Source organism: Saccoglossus kowalevskii, chromosome 4 (genome assembly GCF_978046115.1).
Source record: "Saccoglossus kowalevskii chromosome 4, keSacKowa6.1, whole genome shotgun sequence".
Lineage (NCBI taxonomy): Eukaryota > Metazoa > Hemichordata > Enteropneusta > Harrimaniidae > Saccoglossus > Saccoglossus kowalevskii.
The window spans coordinates 33,089,848-33,110,170 of record NC_140644.1 but is presented as its reverse complement, the minus strand read 5'-3'; the positions used below and the strand labels follow the sequence as shown (position 1 = coordinate 33,110,170).

The following is a 20,323-nucleotide window of genomic DNA, read 5'->3' as shown; positions in this document are numbered from 1 at the left end:
CCAAAACACTGGATTGCAAATACAACGATTTAATTCAAATCCACTGTAAATTACATCACTGAGTTTAACAACGAAATAAAGACAGTATCGCATAATATAAACAGTATATTTATTATTACCATTTTATCATGATATATGTATATACTGACCATTTTATCATGATATATGTATATACTGACCATTTTATCATGATATATGTATATACTGACCATTTTATCATGATATATGTATATACTGACCATTTATTCAAATGAAAGCTAAATGTAATACAGATTTAATGAAGCAATGTAACGTCTCTACGTCCCCATATAAATAGTAAACGGGTTTTAATGTTGCATAAACACTTTGTATGATCTACAACTAACATCTCACTTACCAATATTGGAATCTCGGAGGTGTTTGGTTTTGGTTCATAATAGATATTCTCTTGAGGATTGCAACACTAAAAATATGTTTGATTTGATAATGGAAGGTAGTAGTCCTTCTTCCTTCCATGATTTGATTAAATACCATGACATTCAGTGCAGGCTAGCTTCTGTTTCCCAATATTTCAGGATTTGTTGCCATACCAACTAATTTTATCGTTATTATGGCAATCACAATAATTAGTGGGGGGTGGTCTGCATATAATTAAGTAGGATTAAAACTAGAAATGACACTTTATTTGTAGTCCAGCGCGATACGCTAATTTCATTCAAGTTGTCATGGTGCGTTTTGCCTGCATTCAACCTTTTGTTGTAATAAACCATTGCAAACATCTATAAATACCGTTTGTACTGTAGAAAGGGGGATATTTACTGTGTTAAGCTAGGAATTAAATCGTGTATATTAAACAGCACATCTCATCGCACTTAATTATGGTTATCGCTGCAAAGCTATTTTAATTTTGACATCCGATCAATATATTCGATATAGCCACAACAAGCATTCTCAGAGTTGTGTTTGCACACACCTATGATTGGTTTAATTGAATCGAACACACATAGTTCAATCAGTCATTTATCCCCCCGAAAAGAAAGGAATTAGTAGATCATAATTTAGAGAGTGGTCAAAAAGTCAACATTGTACTTTTGTCACTTCTGCTCAATCGTTCACACTAGGGTGTTTGGTTCGATACACTCACGGATCCATTCATGAACATATATTTCTATTTCTCAGTCTGTAAAAATGTTATGAGACATGGGCACGCATAGTTAGTCTCCAACTAATCTAAGTGACGCGTACTCGAGAGATGAGTTAGCGACTACGCATGCGCTCGACTGTACAGCTGAGCTTGGAATTTCGAAAATTCACACCCTACCGGTACCTGCACTCACGCTCAAGTTCGCATGTAAAAAACCGCGGTACGTTATACTATATGACAAGTTAGTTGAATGTATTGTATTCTTACAATGGTGCTCGGCGGTGAAAGTTATATCGATTGTACCATGAAGTTAAAATTGTACATACCGGTGCTAATACACATACTAGGTTATGTGAAAGGCGCCGATTAAACAATGTACCCTGCTTTCAACAATTCTGGAACAGCTGGAATATTTAATGCCTGTCCGGGTTGATTTATTTAATGTTTTATTTATGTAACGGAGAAACGATTTTACGGTTCAATTGTTGCTTTGACAACACTGGTCGTTTTGCGATTAACTTGTTATATCCCGTACTCGTAGACAAACCCTCCATTTGGATATTTTCATGCAATTAATATCCCGCATATGGTAACAGTAAATATACTACACATGTTATTTTCTAAGCCCGTTAATGAGGGAAATGATACATATTGATAGCCGAATATTTTATATTAACCACGCTCTCAACGGTGGAGAGATATATCAACACACAGAAATACACATTTTCTGAAACTAACCAAGCACCAGTCAGTGTGAATTTTGACGCTACCACACGTAGCGGTATAAATGTTGTATTTCCTTATATAAAGAATGGCTAATTATGCCTAAAAAAGAAAGTCTGACATTTCACCCGTCATGCTTTGCATTTGTTGATCATAATCGGTTTCAGATTTACTCAGGACTTTCCCTTAGATACTGAGCGCAAAGGATTCTGGATAACCGATGTTATCGGCGTTGCTGTTGCTGTTCACTGCTGCCCCCTTTTCTGAATGTTTCCAAGCAGGGATTCGATGTTCCGGCCATCCCGAGTAATTGTGATATCGCTGCCATTAGGTTTGATTCAAGATATTATCGAGTCATCTTAACGATACAGATGTGTTATATTGAAACATAACAGTTTGATCATTTTACTGGTCCAGGAACTACATATCCACCGGGGGTGACAACGATGGAGGCGTGGACGGACAATCCAGGATACGTGAGTAATGGCGCGGATGAGAAAAAAACAAAACAAATTTGGACGACGTTTCACGGCAGCAAAAGCACGGACAAGGTTGCTGACATCGACGTTGATTCAAAGAATCTTGAGAAAGAAGAGAAAAATAAGAAATATAAGGCACTGGTACGTCAAAGATTTGAAGAGTTCGCTACCGAAACCACGCTACATGGCATGAAATACGTGATCAACTCCAAACACGGTAAATTGCGAAGGTAATTATTAAAACGATTTATTTCATAATCTAATATTTAAAATTTTGATATTTTTTTAATGGTAGGGAAGAAATCAACAAATCATTCGAAATTAATATAAATTACTCGTTTGTGATTGTTATACCAATAGGGGAATATGCATATATATATATATATATATATATATATATATATATATATGTATGGCAGATGTGTTTATTGTAGTGAAGGGTTCATTTTTTATACTCATAATAATTGCCCCGCGTTATGTGGATAGCATCCATATATTGTGTCAATATACGGGTATTTTGTTTGATCAAAAATGTAAAAAGTGTTCATATCCGCTTAGTTCTTATGGTGATACATAATTTGAATTAGTTTTATAACCTAGCCCAGCTTGAATCTCTAAGCTTCATTCGTGTAACGAATAAAATAATTGGAACTACGGGTTTATGTTTAGACACGTCAGACATTGGAGATTCCGCACCGTACAGTTCCCAACAGTCGGCCGTGTTTTTAAAAAGCTAGTAAATTATGTATGATCACTCCTCTCCGGGGAGTATTATCCAATCACGGGTTTGTAGTTTGACAGCGTAGAGTGAAATTGGAATCAGTGCAATCCAAAACTACCATTATAAAGTTCACAAAAATAATCAAAACGTCAAATTAAATGATTAGAAAATCTTTATTTTAGTCGTCGAAAGTTTTCACCAAGTATATCGTCTTGACATAATATGATAGTGAAGACAAATTGAAATTCATGCCATGTTCAGTTGTTAATGATTCACTTTTATGTGACTGGAAAACTAGTCTTATGATAAACTCGTTAATTTACATAATTATAGCAGTCACTGTTCAAAGTCAGATTAGTACAAACTCGATACAAGAAATAGAAATCGCGAAAGGTTCGTAATTATAATCAAATAAATGCAATAAACATCAATTTATTAAATAAATAATTAAAATTCATTGACATCGTTGATGGCTATATTTGTTTATCACTAAGACCGTATGCAAGCAACACTGGAACGCACCAATATAACAACCAATCATCGGTCACAGAGGTTATATGGTAGTTTTCATGATAAAACAAGATTCTACGATTCAGTATTTAGTTAGTCCCAGAAAAAAAATTGATCTATCCTTTTAACTTTTGACGATTTTAATTATTAAGTAACATATTTGTGGTTGTGAGGGTCAATATGCAGAGGTTGAAGCACCGACTGCACCATTATAATAATTTACTTGTGATGAATTACACATCGACATGGCTTTCGTAACACATTGGATAATATAGTCATGCTACTAGTGGTTGATGATGCTAATTCCCCTCGGAGTGTTTTAAAGGATGTCATCTCTCCTGCATAACAAGTATATTGAATGCACACCAAGGTAAAAAGTGTATAATCTAACGCTTAGTTATCGTTTTAATCAATATTCCCAGAGGAATTACAGCCTTTGATTAGTAAACCCAAAGTTTACGAGTCCGACATAAGATTTTCTAGACATCTGGCCAGAGTAACCACCGACTTACAAAAACACTACTGCATCGTAAGCGAAGAAACTGTAAACGATACAATGACATCTACTCTAGTGGTTTTTAATCACCGGAGATTGGGTAATAATATTTACCGGTAAACAGTCATGTTCGCCACCATAGTACATATTAGTATTTTGCTACAAAGAGATATGGTTTTGGACGTTATCCATGTCCACTTAGTGAATCGATTTACATTAGTTGTAAAGAACGCAATAACTGACTTGTGTGTCTTAGTGTGGAGGGAATCACCGACCCTTTCCTTTGCTGGCATATCGTTTTCGTAAGAGTTTACTACTTTCCCATGATTTATGCTGATTATTTTAGAAAAGCATATTGTCTTCCCATATTTATCTACTGTTTGTATTCTACCTGCGATCAGTTACAGATTATGATCAGTATTTAAAATTCACATGACGTACATGCGAGTGATACATTGTACTATTAATAAGGGACACTTATTCAAGAACCGTGACGTTATTTAACTTATAACATCAACTTATTCTACTCTAATCTCACGTTTATGCCATAATTGAGAAACTTGCATGCCATCATGATACGACCATACTGTACAATCCACTTCGGTTATGTTAGTTATTATCGTTTAGTTATTTCATGTCATGCCATGTACTAAGAAGAGTGAAACTTCATGGGCTTCAGTGCGGCGTTCGACATCCTACCACATCTTCTTATTTAGTTACATTTGCGATGATAATAGAAAATAATCAATAGAACCAATCTAATGTATCACAAAAATAAATAATATCAGGAAATTGCTGGTCATTAGTGAATATTAAAATAATCTATTGAGGAAGAGGTTCCAAGATACAATATAAAAGACAGGAAAGTCAACAAATTAATTTCCAACAGAATATGTTCGCTGAAAGGCCACATCATTGTATTCAGATTCCATATAAATATATGATTGATGATGCATATTAATGAGAATACACTAAGCGGTCGATGTGATTACGGTACTTTCTCACATATGTAGTCTAATATAATCCACCCTTATATTAAATATCAATAGATTACATCCCTATCGCATAATAAATAATTAAAAAAAACATCTCAAACATACATCGAATGTGCAGGAAATCAAACAGTTTGTCATTCAACTAAGCGTTTACACATGGCTGAACCTTGCAATATATGTTCACCGCTGGATGCACTTGAAAAGCGATACATCGCACTATTCTACATTAATACATCAAACGCGTTCCCATGATTGTCCGTCAAAAAACAATGGACACATTGTGTAAATGTCACATTTGCTCTATTGACCACCATTGAACAAAGAACATATTTATTTTTAACACATTAAAGTAAACTACACTCCCTCACCAGAGGCCTTTCGTTAATGTATTTTAATGAGATTACTCTTAATCGTGACAATATTATGGCAGTGATGTTAATGACTGATATATTGAATATGCTATTCTATTAACTTTGTGAATACATGTCAATCATTGGCGGTAATAATTTAACTAACAATTTCATTTTTTTCTCTAATTCATAGACAATAATGACCTTGATATTACTGAAATGTATTACATTGACATTAAATTGACTATAATCAGTCGTTTATTACCTTCGCCAAGGAAGTTATCTTTTCAGTAGCGTTGGTTGATTTCTGTAATCCAGTAGTAAAGAATGTATATAGCTACCGTTACCATGGAAATGACAATTTTAGAAAAGTTTGCCACTATAACTCAATCAATTATAGTTTTATAAATTTTAAGTAGAGGATTACCCTAACACAACGACGAATCTCGATATTTGTAGGGTTACCATGGAAACTGTAAGTTCGGAAATGATTTTCATTCATAATTCAAAACATTACGGTGGATTTTCATGAACTTTTCAGGTGGGGTTGTCCATATCTAATTAAAGCATTTCCTGTAGCTATATATATGCGGTTGATGTTGGGCAGATGTTTACACTTAAACCCCAAAGTTTAAAACATGGTCACTTCAACATATCAGAATATGACAAACGGATTGTTTAGGGACGGAGTGTTAAAACTAATTAGAACACTCAAACATATATGCAGGGTAGTCCAAAAGATCATTATAGAGTCTAAATGTCATGAATAATTATAACTAATTGAAAACAAAGACATGTACATTCTAGTCATGGTAAGATCATAAATAAAGTGATGACAATGTGTTGTCAACCACTGTATGTGAACAGAGATATAACCGATATATAGACAATAACCGAAATAGGCGAATATAACGTCATATATATGTTATAAGAACATACATTATTTCTTTATAACAACGCGCTTAAACAAAATTTTTACTTCGTGAGGTTATTCTGTAGTAATATGTGTTGTAATATCAGTGTTGGCATTTTTTGTGTGTAATGAGAAAATATTACTAGCGTGGATAGATGGAATGTGATTTATACTGTCATAAACGTTTAGGATTCTGACCAAGAATATACACGTGTCATTGGGTGACAATTTACGACTTAAAGAACAACAAAGTATAATTTAATAATTAATGTCGAGCATGGTGTATATTCACATGGGTGGATGTAAGCACGCTACATAGGCCTGGATATACTATTTATTCGATGAGTAATCATAGTGAGTTAAAAAATGTGTAACCGTCATATCAAACATGTGGTGGCGTCATATCACGAAGTGTTGTCATATCACGAAGTGTTGTCAGCTTTTAACGCACATTAAAACAGACTGAGCATTGTATCTGCAGAAACTAACGTAAACACTATTCAGTTTTTCGAGACCGACATAGTTAATTGACAACAAAACGGTACTACAGATAAAATACAAGTTTATGGTACTATGTTGCGAATAAACACCTGCATTATTAGCCCCCGCCGGATCTGCGATCCGGGCGGGGGTATTAATTTGGGTCGTGTCTGTGCAATGTGTGTGCACATTTTCATGTTACCAGCTTTTTCTCACACATGTGTGATCCAATTCAGTTCAGAGTTGGTAAAGAGACAGAAATTGATGGTGCTATGGTGCACATCAAGTTATTTTTTCGATTCTTCAAAGTTTCACTGTGTTTTTCCTTGATTTTTAACATTTTTCCTTCAAAATCCGACTTTTCCCGAAATTACCCGAGTTTAATCCGAGTTTTGATGACGCTTACGCAGTTCTCGTCTCCGTGGAAATCAGTCAATTTTGTGAGGATATTGTATCCCGGAATTGTATCTTTATTTGGGCAACGCTTCTATGGACAAAATTGTGTCTTGTCAATTTCAAAGGTAAGAAACTGTGCTTGTTATGGTATTTATACACTTTGTATTATCGTTTGTGTCTCGGGTTTGGTGATGTGAGAAACTATTGCTAACCTGTCGAGAGTTTCGCCAGAAAAACTGCCTTTTTATTATGGTTGTAGGAACTGATTATGTATTGTGTAAATTGAAAGTTTACCTCGTGACTTAAGAGGTTTGCAGTGCTCTTACCGGGATTCAAACGTCGTAGTGGTGTCGTCGTAGTGGTGTCGGCGCAGGCGCAATGCTGCTCTGAGATGCTTGCCAGACTCTGCCTCGCTCAAAATCATTATCGCCATGCTTGATTTCCGCAACATTTACATTTGTTTATGATTTCCACAGCTATTGTTCTATGAGATGCGTCCTCGCTGTTCATAAACAGCCATAAACAAGTTTAGTTGGGTCGGCATGTACTCATTGAAAGTGTTGGTTTATTTACGTAATCCACTGATCACGCAATAGGGCAATAGGCGAAGTTAAAAATATGTTGCTACTCAGGAGAGCTTGCCCACAACGCTAAATGTCCCAATATAAACGTACCGGTACGTTTATTTTTTCCACAGAAAAATTCCACCTGGCACATTTTTATTTGGGACGGTACGTTTATTTATTTTTCTAAATCCGATTAAAAAAATCATGCCTTTTTCCCCATGAGAAACGAAGCCAAAAGATCGCACTAAAACATTGGTAAATCTGGTCTTTCTGTTGCTTTCACCATGAGGTCGCTGAACTGTCATATTTAAATGCTTTATGGTAATTTGAGCACATGGGCACCATCCAGCATTTTGATTGGTTGATTAGCGACTTGACCTATCTGGTCAATAAACACGCGTCGTGGGCATGGATAACATGGCGGATATTGTCTCATCGAGCGTTAACATGTAACCGAAAACATTTGCTTACGATAAAACTAAGTTGAATTTTACTTGTATTTCATAACAATTCAACGAATTTATTTCTTGTACGTTAATATAATCACTACTGAGTACTAATCAACAATTACAACACTTCGAAAACAAGTAAGCTACCGTACCGTGATCATTTGCTACCAACAAAAAAATAATGCATAATAAATATAGTGAATATTTTTTGTTGTCATGTGAACAGTTTTTTTGACTGACTGTAATTTTCCAACATTTCATGACGTCTATTGTAGCACCAAATTATGGCCTTTCACTCCTCCTTGACGTCTATTTAAACGATTATACGGCATCTTGTCGCCAGCCACGAATGTCACACTAGACGAACTTGATCGATACTGCCGACCATTCCATGCATTTTTTATCGACGCACGACGACACGCAAATCGAGAAAAGTATTGTCCTTGCAACAATTTCGCGCAATACGTCACCACTATACAGTGACTGATTTAATTTTTATTCAACATTAAAACAAACTACAGTGAGTTGCTCTATGGTCGTATAAAAATAAAATAAACTACATTAAGATACAGTAAAGTTAACCAACTAAACAGAATGCTAAATAAAGCTAAATAATATTACAAACACATATAGAATCACAATAAACTTGTACGATCACATTAGAGTCATAACTATGGAAAGAATATTATTATATTTGGTGGAGCTGCTCATCTGCATACATTTTTGTATGTATTGCGCAGTTTCCCAGCCAGTCAGACTCCAGTAGTGATTGGTTTGCTACTTCAGTACATCTTGCAGCCTTTCAAACAGTATATTGCTACACATGCATCAATTGTTGTCCATGTATATTCCTAATTGCTCCGTGAAAACTTGCAATTTCTTTCTGGCTGGTATAAATATATTAAGTAATATGTTTTCGTACTGAAAAGACAGTACACAAATATCTTTTTTAATTAAATTTAACAGCTAATGGGAGCATATATACTACCACCCCTGCTTACTTTTGACTAAATGTTTTTTTGTTTTTTTCAGGTGCAGAGCCAGAATTTTTTTCTCGGAAAGCAAAGCCACTGAAACTGCATATATTACAAAAGCATACTATTCGCTGCATGTCTGACAATTGTATAAAGTTTTGCAGGTCATCTTTTTTTTTTTTTGAGAAGTGCTGTCAACCAAAGCATAAATATGTGTTTCTCTGTACATAACAGTTCAATTTCACACGATTTGTTAATATTAATGTATGATAATAAAAACTTGATAATATTTTTCTGGATTCTTGCACTTTATTTGTATCATTGTCATATGAGAAGTACTCTTGTCCTTATTTAGAGATATTGAAACTAATTCAGGGCCACAAACTACATGTAGATCTGTACATGAAGTACATGGGAAGTAAAGTTGTTGACACAGGTAATGTACACCAAGGATTGTCATTCATGACCTGTTTGATTGGATAAAGTTTTACGACTTGGAGGCCATTTTTCCCCTCAAAAATCTAAAAAGAACAAGCTTTTTCTAGCTGTTAACAGCTTTTTCTCAGATGCGTGTCATCCAGTTTTGTTCAAAGTTGGTACAGGAACAGGTAATAATTGTTTACAAGTGCACATCGCATTATATGTTTAACAAGTTATAAATTGTCTCAGAAAAGCCAAATGAATATATTTTTACCCCACCCCCTAAAATTGTAACACATCAATTCTGGACAGAATTTTAATACAGCTCATAATGAATTAATTCACTCTGACATAAACTAAGTTCAATATAAGTTTTTAAATTTTTTTCTGAGCGGGGGCTATGACATGACATGTCATGTCTTGTTAAATATAATTCGCCAGTTGGTGTGTCATTATAACACTGTCATGATTCATTCAGTTTTTAATATTATGTAATTTCATATTGCAGGGTGATATGGTCAATTATCGTTCTCTCGATGCTTGTAGTTTTTACCTACTCCACAATCAACAGTTTCGTGCGATATGGAAAATACAATGTGTCAACAGTCATACAGATCAACTATGTCTCGGACCTTACCTTCCCAGCCGTTACTTTATGCAATTACAACCAGTACAGAAAATCAGTCGTCAACAGTTCCGGTGAGGAGTTCTTGAAGCTTCTGTTCCCGACAACTGGCAACTCGTCTCTTACTGAAAATATAGACTGGTCTTTTTTTAATTTCACCGGTTTCAACATGACTCAAACTGCTATAGCATCTGCGCATCAAATAGAGGAAATGCTTGTCTGGTGCAAATGGAGGAACTCGATAGAATGCGGTCCGGGGGATTTTAAGCAAATACTTACTGATTTTGGGATTTGTTATACTTTCAATGGAGGATCAAATCCTTTAAAAATACAACAGACAGGCAGCACTAACGGTCTATATTTACGACTGAATGTACAACAAGACGAATATACAAACAACGAGAATACAGGGGCAGGGTTCAAGGTTTGTCAAATAGTTATGATTCATCTATCAAAGTCAGTCTTTGGTCGAAAAATATGGGTATGTGCTTCACTAAGTCTAAATTGTTGTTGCTGTTGTTTTTTAACTCGGCATATCTAACCTTTGACACCTGAGAATAGTATAGAAACATATATTTATCGCTTAGCAAATCTTCACGTTGTTACCTGTATGTATATACGTGTTATCGTCATTTTCACTTAGGTTGACGTCACGTCGTTTTAATATCGGATGTGTTGTGTTATTGTTTTACTATAAACATATGTATGTAACATTAATAATGTGTTTGAGATAAAACAAGTTAATTGAATAAAAAAATTAAAAATGTTGGTATAATCTGCAATGGAATCACTGACCGAAAAACTCAAGTTTAATTTTTATTTATCGACAGGTACTAGTTCATCCACAGGGACAGGATCCAATGGTAAAGTTGCTGGGCTTTGCAGTTTCCCCCGGATTTGAGACGTTGGTCAGTATGCGTTACACAAAGGTACGAGAAAACTATCTCAATTGTTATGCACTTATATCACTGTTGAACAATAACATAACTATGTTCGATATCTGGCAGCCAGGTTACTGGACTCCATATGTCTTCGGTCTTGTCTCGTTATTGAATTTACTACAAGTAGTTTCAATTGATATGAAATAATGTTGTTTTTTTTCAAAAATAAATAATTCATTCGTTCCTTTATTCATTCACTCATGTATTCGTTCATTCATTCTGTGTTGTAGCTACATAGTCTGGGCGATCCGTATCCATCAAACTGCTCCGAGAAAAAGTTGAAATTTTTCGACACGTATACACGCCAGGCGTGCATTGCCGAATGTTTTAGTGACCGAGTGGTAGCAGAGTGTGGATGTATGAAACATACACAGCCAGGTCAGTATGTAAAAGTCTAATTGAAACATCATTAATTGTAATTACAATATTTAAAGAAAGTCTGAATCACATACAGTCATAGGTCACGTGTTTATTTATTTATTTATTTATAGGCGCAGTTGAGTCTTGTAATCCCAAGGAGTGGGTACAATGTGCTGATCCAGTTATTAGTAAGTGTAAATAAATTCAATTATGACTATAACCATATTTATACGATGATGTATGATAAGGGTTAATAAACCAATCACGTGTTCAAGTATAAATGTGTATGTAGACTACGATTGTTACAAATTTGACATTTGTTTGACATTCGATATGGCATATAATTTGACATTTGTTTGACATTTGATATGGCATATAATTTGACATTTGATATGGCATACAATTTGACATTTGTTTGACATTTGATATGGCATATAATTTGACATTTGTTTGACATTCGATATGGCATATCATTTGACATTTGTTTGACATTTGATATGGCATATAATTTGACATTTGTTTGACATTTGATATGGCATACAATTTGACATTTGTTTGACATTCGATATGGCATATAATTTGACATTTGTTTGACATTTGATATGGCATATAATTTGACATTTGTTTGACATTCGATATGGCATATAATTTGACATTTGTTTGACATTTGATATGGCATATAATTTGACATTTGTTTGACATTCGATATGGCATATAATTTGACATTTGTTTGACATTCGATATGGCATATAATTTGACATTTGTTTGACATTCGATATGGCATATAATTTGACATTTGTTTGACATTTGATATGGCATATAATTTGACATTTGTTTGACATTTGATATGGCATATAATTTGACATTTGTTTGACATTTGATATGGCATATAATTTGACATTTGTTTGACATTCGATATGGCATATAATTTGACATTTGTTTGACATTTGATATGGCATATAATTTGACATTTGTTTGACATTTGATATGGCATATAATTTGACATTTGTTTGACATTTGATATGGCATATAATTTGACATTTGATATGGCATATGATATGGCATATAATTTGACTTGACATTTGTTTGGCATTTGATATGGCATATAATTTGACATTTGTTTGACATTCGATATGGCATATAATTTGACATTTGTTTGACATTTGATATGGCATATAATTTGACATTCGTTTGACATTCGATATGGCATATAATTTGACATTTGTTTGACATTTGATATGGCATATAATTTGACATTCGTTTGACATTCGATATGGCATATAATTTGACATTTGTTTGACATTTGATATGGCACATAATTTGACATTTGTTTGACATTTGATATGGCATATAATTTGACATTTGATATGGCATATAATTTGACATTTGTTTGACATTTGATATGGCATATAATTTGACTTGACATTTGTTTGACATTTGATATGGCATATAATTTTGACATTTGTTTGACATTTGATATGGCATATAATTTGACTTGACATTTGTTTGACATTTGATATGGCATATAATTTGACTTGACATTTGTTTGACATTTGATATGGCATATAATTTGACATTTGTTTGACATTCGATATGATATATAATTTGACATTTGTTTGACATTTGATATGGCATATAATTTAACATTTGATATGGCATATAATTTGACTTGACATTTGTTTGACATTTGATATCGTATATAATTTGACATTTGTTTGACATTTGATATGGCATATAATTTGACTTTTGTTTGATATTTGATATGGCATATAATTTGACTTGACATTTGTTTGACATTTGATATGGCATATAATTTGACATTCGTTTGACATTTGATATGGCATATAATTTGACATTTGTTTGACATTTGATATGGCATATAATTTGACATTTGATATGGCATATGATATGGCATATGATTTGACTTGACATTTGTTTGGCATTTGATATGGTATATAATTTGACATTTGTTTGACATTCGATATGGCATATAATTTGACATTTGTTTGACATTTGATATGGCATATAATTTGACATTCGTTTGACATTCGATATGGCATATAATTTGACATTTGTTTGACATTTGATATGGCATATAATTTGACATTTGTTTGACATTTGATATGGCATATAATTTGACATTTGTTTGACATTTGATATGACATATAATTTGACATTCGTTTGACATTCGATATGACATATAATTTGACATTTGTTTGACATTTGATATGGCATATAATTTGACATTTGATATGGCACGACATAACATGGCATAAGTAACACGGCATTGCATGAACTGGCAAGACATGACATGACATCAAGTGATACGACACGACATGTTGGTATGGTGTGCACATGGCATCACTTGACATGACGTGAGATGAAGCGACACTAAATGGTGTGGCACAACATGACATTACACAACATGAAATAACATCAAAAGACACGACATGGCATGACTTGACATGACTTGACACGACCGTACGGTTTACTTCACTACGGTTTGTTACTGGTATATAATTTGATATGGTATATAATTTGACATTTGTTTGACATTTGATATGGCATATAATTTGACTTGACATTTGTTTGACATTTGATATGGCATATAATTTGACATTTGTTTGACATTTGAAATGGCATATAATTTGACATTTGTTTGACATTCGATATGGTATATAATTTGACATTTGTTTGACATTTGATATGGCATATAATTTGACATTTGTTTGACATTTGATATGGCATATAATTTGACATTTGTTTGACATTTGATATGGCATATAATTTGACATTTGTTTGACATTTCATATGGCATATAATTTGACACTTGTTTGACATTTGATATGGCATATAATTTGACATTTGTTTGACATTCGATATGGCATATAATTTGACATTTGATATGGCATATAATTTGACATTTGTTTGACATTTGATATGGCATATAATTTGACATTTGTTTGACATTTCATATGGCATATAATTTGACACTTGTTTGACATTTGATATGGCATATAATTTGACATTTGTTTGACATTCGATATGGCATATAATTTGACATTTGATATGGCATATAATTTGACATTTGTTTGGCATTTGATATGGCATATAATTTGACATTTGTTTGACATTCGATATGGCATATAATTTGACATTTGTTTGACATTTGATATGGCATATAATTTGACATTCGTTTGACATTCGATATGGCATATAATTTGACATTTGTTTGACATTTGATATGGCATATAATTTGACATTTGACATTTGATATGGCATATAATTTGACATTTGTTTGACATTTGATATGACATATAATTTGACATTCGTTTGACTTTCGATATGACATATAATTTGACATTTGTTTGACATTTGATATGGCATATAATTTGACATTTGATATGGCACGACATAACATGGCATAAGTAACACGGCATTGCATGAACTGGCAAGACATGACATGACATCAAGTGATACGACACGACATGTTGGTATGGTGTGCACATGGCATCACTTGACATGACGTGAGATGAAGCGACACTAAATGGTGTGGCACAACATGACATTACACAACATAAAATAACATCAAAAGACACGACATGGCATGACTTGACATGACTTGACATGACTTGACACGACCGTACGGTTTATTTCACTACGGTTTGTTACTGGTATATAATTTGATATGGTATATAATTTGACATTTGTTTGACATTTGATATGGCATATAATTTGACTTGACATTTGTTTGACATTTGATATGGCATATAATTTGACATTTGTTTGACATTTGATATGGCATATAATTTGACATTTGTTTGACATTTGATATGGCATATAATTTGACATTTGATATGGCATATGATATGGCATATAATTTGACTTGACATTTGTTTGACATTTGATATGGCATATAATTTGACATTTGATATGGCATATAATTTGACATTCGTTTGACATTCGATATGGCATATAATTTGACATTTGTTTGACATTTGATATGGCATATAATTTGACATTTGTTTGACATTTGATATGGCATATAATTTGACATTTGATATGGCACGACATATCATGGCATAAGTAACACGGCATTGCATGAACTGGCAAGACATGACATGACATCAAGTGATACGACACGACATGTTGGTATGGTGTGCACATGGCATCACTTGACATGACGTGAGATGAAGCGACACTAAATGGTGTGGCACAACATGACATTACACAACATAAAATAACATCAAAAGACACGACATGGCATGACTTGACATGACTTGACACGACCGTACGGTTTATTTCACTACGGTTTGTTACTGGTTTCTAACAATATTTGACTAAATTAGCAAGAATCGATAATATGATCACAAAACCTGTAAATGAAAACAAATGTAAAAATATAACAATAAACATATGTTAAAATGCATATCGATAAACATAATAAATGAACACGTTATCATTACAGGCGGACTTTCTGTAAACAGTCAGTTATGTGACTGCCCCAGGCCCTGTTTCGACCACTTCTACGCGAGTACCCTGTCATCGGCCTACTGGCCTTCAGATTATCTAATAACACAAATAGAAAAAGAAAGTGGTATGCCCGTTGGTGTCATGAGGTAGGCACTGCATGTTTAATTCCTGTAATGTGATGTTGTATTCCAGAAAACGTGTCGCTTGAAGAGAATGCATGCAATTGTCCTGTCTCGTGTCACCAGTCCATTTATGAGGCCAAAGTTTCGTCCACATACTGGCCAGCTGCGCATATATTGAAAGAAGTGGGCGAGATTTTCAACCTTTCAGACCCCGAAGGCTTTGTCAGGTAAGAAAACCCAGAAGATAACATAGCTGATGATTGTATAAGTTATAAATCTTAACAGCTATACTAGCTCTGCTGTTCTTGTATCGGTTGCTAGTTTTTTGCGATGGTATTTTAGTCAATTCCGATGCACTTGGTGTCCTTAAAGTTGTTATTTTAAAATATTACTCAGAGCGTGTTAATGCTTATATAGATTTTGCAAACACAAAAGTGCCACGTAAAAAAATGCCTCCGCCAGAGTAACGTACTGTCACCCGAAACATATTCAACATCAATTATTTTTGAGAGTTCAACAAACATTCATCGGTTGGTGAAATTGTGTTTTTATAGACTTTTATTTCTGAAACATTTTGCGTCGCATGTTTGTGTGTTTGTCTTACTCTTCCGTGTCGATAAAACCGCATACTTAAAAAATAACAACTTTAAGGCACCGAATGTAACAGAAATGACTCAATACTATCATAAAGCCTAAAGATCGACTTAAGAGGAGCTATAGATCCACAGCTACAGCTAAACCGGGTTGAACTAAGCAACACGAATATCATTGAGTAGTGTATAGCATGCTGGCATTGATATTGCCTTGTTTCAATAATGTAAGATTTTTGTAATGTTCAATATGTTAATAAAACGTAGCGTATATATGTAAAAGACGCTAGTGTACGCTCGATTCATACTACTTTACGTTTAGGTAAAGCCGATGACGTGCACAGTTGCGTCTCGCTGCAAACACAGACAGTGCTTTAGATGTCACCTGAATCATTACCACTTTCACCAGTGCCACACAGTAATTTTCATATCAAATTTGAAAATCATTTATTCATTCTTGTATATGAACTTCAAACAATTGCTATCATCGCATTTCTTTATCACCAGAACCTCATGATTCCGAGAGACCAATGCAAACATTTTTGATCTGACACAATATACTCAGATTTACGAAAACTAGAGATTTCTTTTGCCAAACTCCATGCATGTAAACATTGAGATATTTCCAATGTGAAAAAATTAGGTCGACGAATTTTCGACCAAAAGACAGTTTTAAAACATGCTTCACCTTTGCATGATGCTATATTTGACAACATCTCCCTAAACAAAAAGGAGATATACGCATATATTTTTATTCGAAGCTAATGTATGGAATCACCACATTTTTATGCAAATATTTGAAAAATATGCAAATTATGACGTGGCAGTGATGAAAGTGTGAACGAGTGGAGCGGAAGTTACAGAGCCTTTGGGGTGTATTTGCGTTTTGTCATTACGTGATCGAATGAATGATGTTGGTAATATGCAAAACAACAACAACACAAATAGTAATGCCAAAATGACTGTAATGTTATTTGCTTATACCATGTTACTATGTTCAGCGTGACATGACGGTAGGTAAGTTCATTCCATTGACCTCAAGAAAAAAAGATTTAGTGGTACAGTCAAATAGAAACCTCATCCGCATTACTTGTACAACATGTAAATGTCTTGGTCTATGCCTGTGGCAAATGGCAATATAACATGTATGAACACGAAGATCATTCAACCTGAACATACTGATAGTTTTAATTGTAAACTTATCAAATCAATGAATTGAGAGCGGCTGTACGCATCAATATACGCGGTTGAGGCTCGTCGGGCTAGTTGTTAATATTCAAATTTATCGCTGAAACATTTTGTATTAAATAAAGAAAGTCCAGTTTTACATCATTGAAAACAAACTATAACAAACTGTTTTCGATTCGGTTTGAAGTCCAACCACCAAACATGTCCAGATTGTTGTTACTTCTTTGAAACTATTTTACATTGAATGAATATGCAATTGGGCAAATCGCCCATCTACACTGTGATGCTGTAATAAGGAATTAAGAATTTCACTCTTACCTTTGGTACTTGAGTATTTTTGTCGCAAGAGATGTGTGATCTCAAGGCACAAACATGTGAGAATCTCATCATCCGATTAAATATTCAGCCACCAATCAATACTTGTTTTTTACTTTGCTGCATAGCATTCATTTGTCAATATTCTACGACAAATTACCAGGGTGTTCTGTGTCAATTTAAATGTCTTCGTTATTGAGGTGGCGGGTCGCTTATCAATGAGTTTGGCTACTATGGTAGCTATGATGAAACAGGTTCACAGAGCACCAGATAAAGTTCACCGTTCTTGTACCCGATCGACAAAGAAACTTGAGCAGCTACAGTCTGATGACCGGACAAATGTTTTGGTCATCGCTATTCACAAGTACAAGTACCTCACTCATCTTCATGTTTAATAATTCACTGCACCAATGAGCATACATTAACTTCGCAAATTAACATAATAATTAAAATAAAAACGTACAGGTTTAAATGTTACATAATAAGGCTTTTGATCTGTGGCGGCATGATTTAATTTCTTTTGTTCAATGTGGAGTGGTGAGGTCTAAAAATTATGATATTTTTTTTTCAAACATAGAATACATCGTTTGCTGGAGCTACTGTACGGGCTACCGCAAGCAAGAATTTTCCATGTTATTCTGTGCTCAATATTTTTTTCTTTGAGTGACCAAACATGTTTACTTAGTTTTGTCGCATTTCTAAAGGCCTGATTACAAAATGAGGCCGTGTGGTTTCTTTCCTTGTTTTGAATTCATTTCTAGTAAGTCAGACGTATATTTCGCTAGTTTGTTTGTCTTGGTATATGACGCCAGACAGCAAGCACTTCCTGTCCAGTGGACATGCCGTTTTCTTCTGCGCGGACATACTGGAAATTAATTCAAAACAAGGTACAGAAACTTAGATAATATGTTAAATACTGACATAATTTATTACATTTGTATATTTCAGAAAGAACTATCTTGATGTTTGGTTTTATTTCCAGGAGCTCAGTTTTGAGGAAATAATTCAAGAAGAGGCATACTCAGCGACAACCTTACAAAGTAAGATCTTGCACTCTTTAATTCAGTACAATTGCAGAGTTGGTTGATACCCTCGACCATAATCCGTGACGTCATTCGTATAATGGTTGCAAAGTTCACATAATTAGCATATTTACATGTGTCATGGAAACAGTAGATGCAATGACGCTAGACAGGAGAAACGTCTTCAGATTGTCAAAAAGCAACTCGCGGCTCTCTCGTTTTTAATGAGACTTTGGCGGCCATTTGCGAATAAGGTATACCGCATTACGTGAATAGTTACTCGCTCTGATATTACAATAACTTACATTTACATTATATACACAATACTGATATTTTTTCTAGGTGACATTGGTGGATTTCTTGGTCTTTTTCTTGGAGCTAGTCTTGTCACAGTTGGCGAATTCATGGATTTCTTGTGGATATTTTGTATGAAGAAATACAATATATCTCGAGGCAAAACCTAACAGATGTCACCAATATATTTTTCAGGATTTAAATTTGTAACACATTACAACTTCTCTTATTAAACAAACTCAAACCAATGTGAGCATTTAATACAACATTTACACTGGTATAAATCCAGCCAAGCATTAACAATATATACATATATATATATATATATATATATATATATATATATATATATATATATATATATATATATATATATATATATATATATATATATATATATATATATATATATATATATATATATATATATATATATATATATATATATATATATATATATATATATATATATATATATATATATATATATATATATATATATATATATATATATATATACACTGGGTAAACAACTATACACTCCAGTTACTAAATTCTGAATACATACTTTTATACAAGTTGTTCTCAAATGTAATACTTTATGGAAAACATGTACATATATATTATGGTAATCCCACATTTGCATAATTTTCTATATTAGCTGAGATGTGTAAATTTTAACTGTTCTCACAGTGGGATATTTAATAGCAATCAATATTATTCACGTGCACTGCGTAGTATTAAATAAATAAAGCGTTTAGTCATGCCTGTTATTTGGTTGCAATGGTGTGCGTCATT

General features: G+C 33.7%; 1 protein-coding gene across 1 annotated transcript; it reads left to right on the top strand.

The window, feature by feature from the left end:
• Positions 1-2,011: 2,011 nt before the first annotated feature.
• On the top strand, positions 2,012-19,773 carry LOC102806327 (acid-sensing ion channel 1-like). The gene is made up of 8 exons (XM_006818392.3): positions 2,012-2,555; positions 10,104-10,644; positions 11,051-11,149; positions 11,392-11,539; positions 11,653-11,709; positions 16,187-16,343; positions 19,158-19,249; positions 19,574-19,773. Exons 1-8 carry the CDS (start codon positions 2,293-2,295, stop codon positions 19,693-19,695), a joined length of 1,479 nt encoding a protein of 492 aa, XP_006818455.2. The 5' UTR covers positions 2,012-2,292; the 3' UTR covers positions 19,696-19,773.
• The last annotated feature ends 550 nt before the right edge of the window (positions 19,774-20,323 follow it).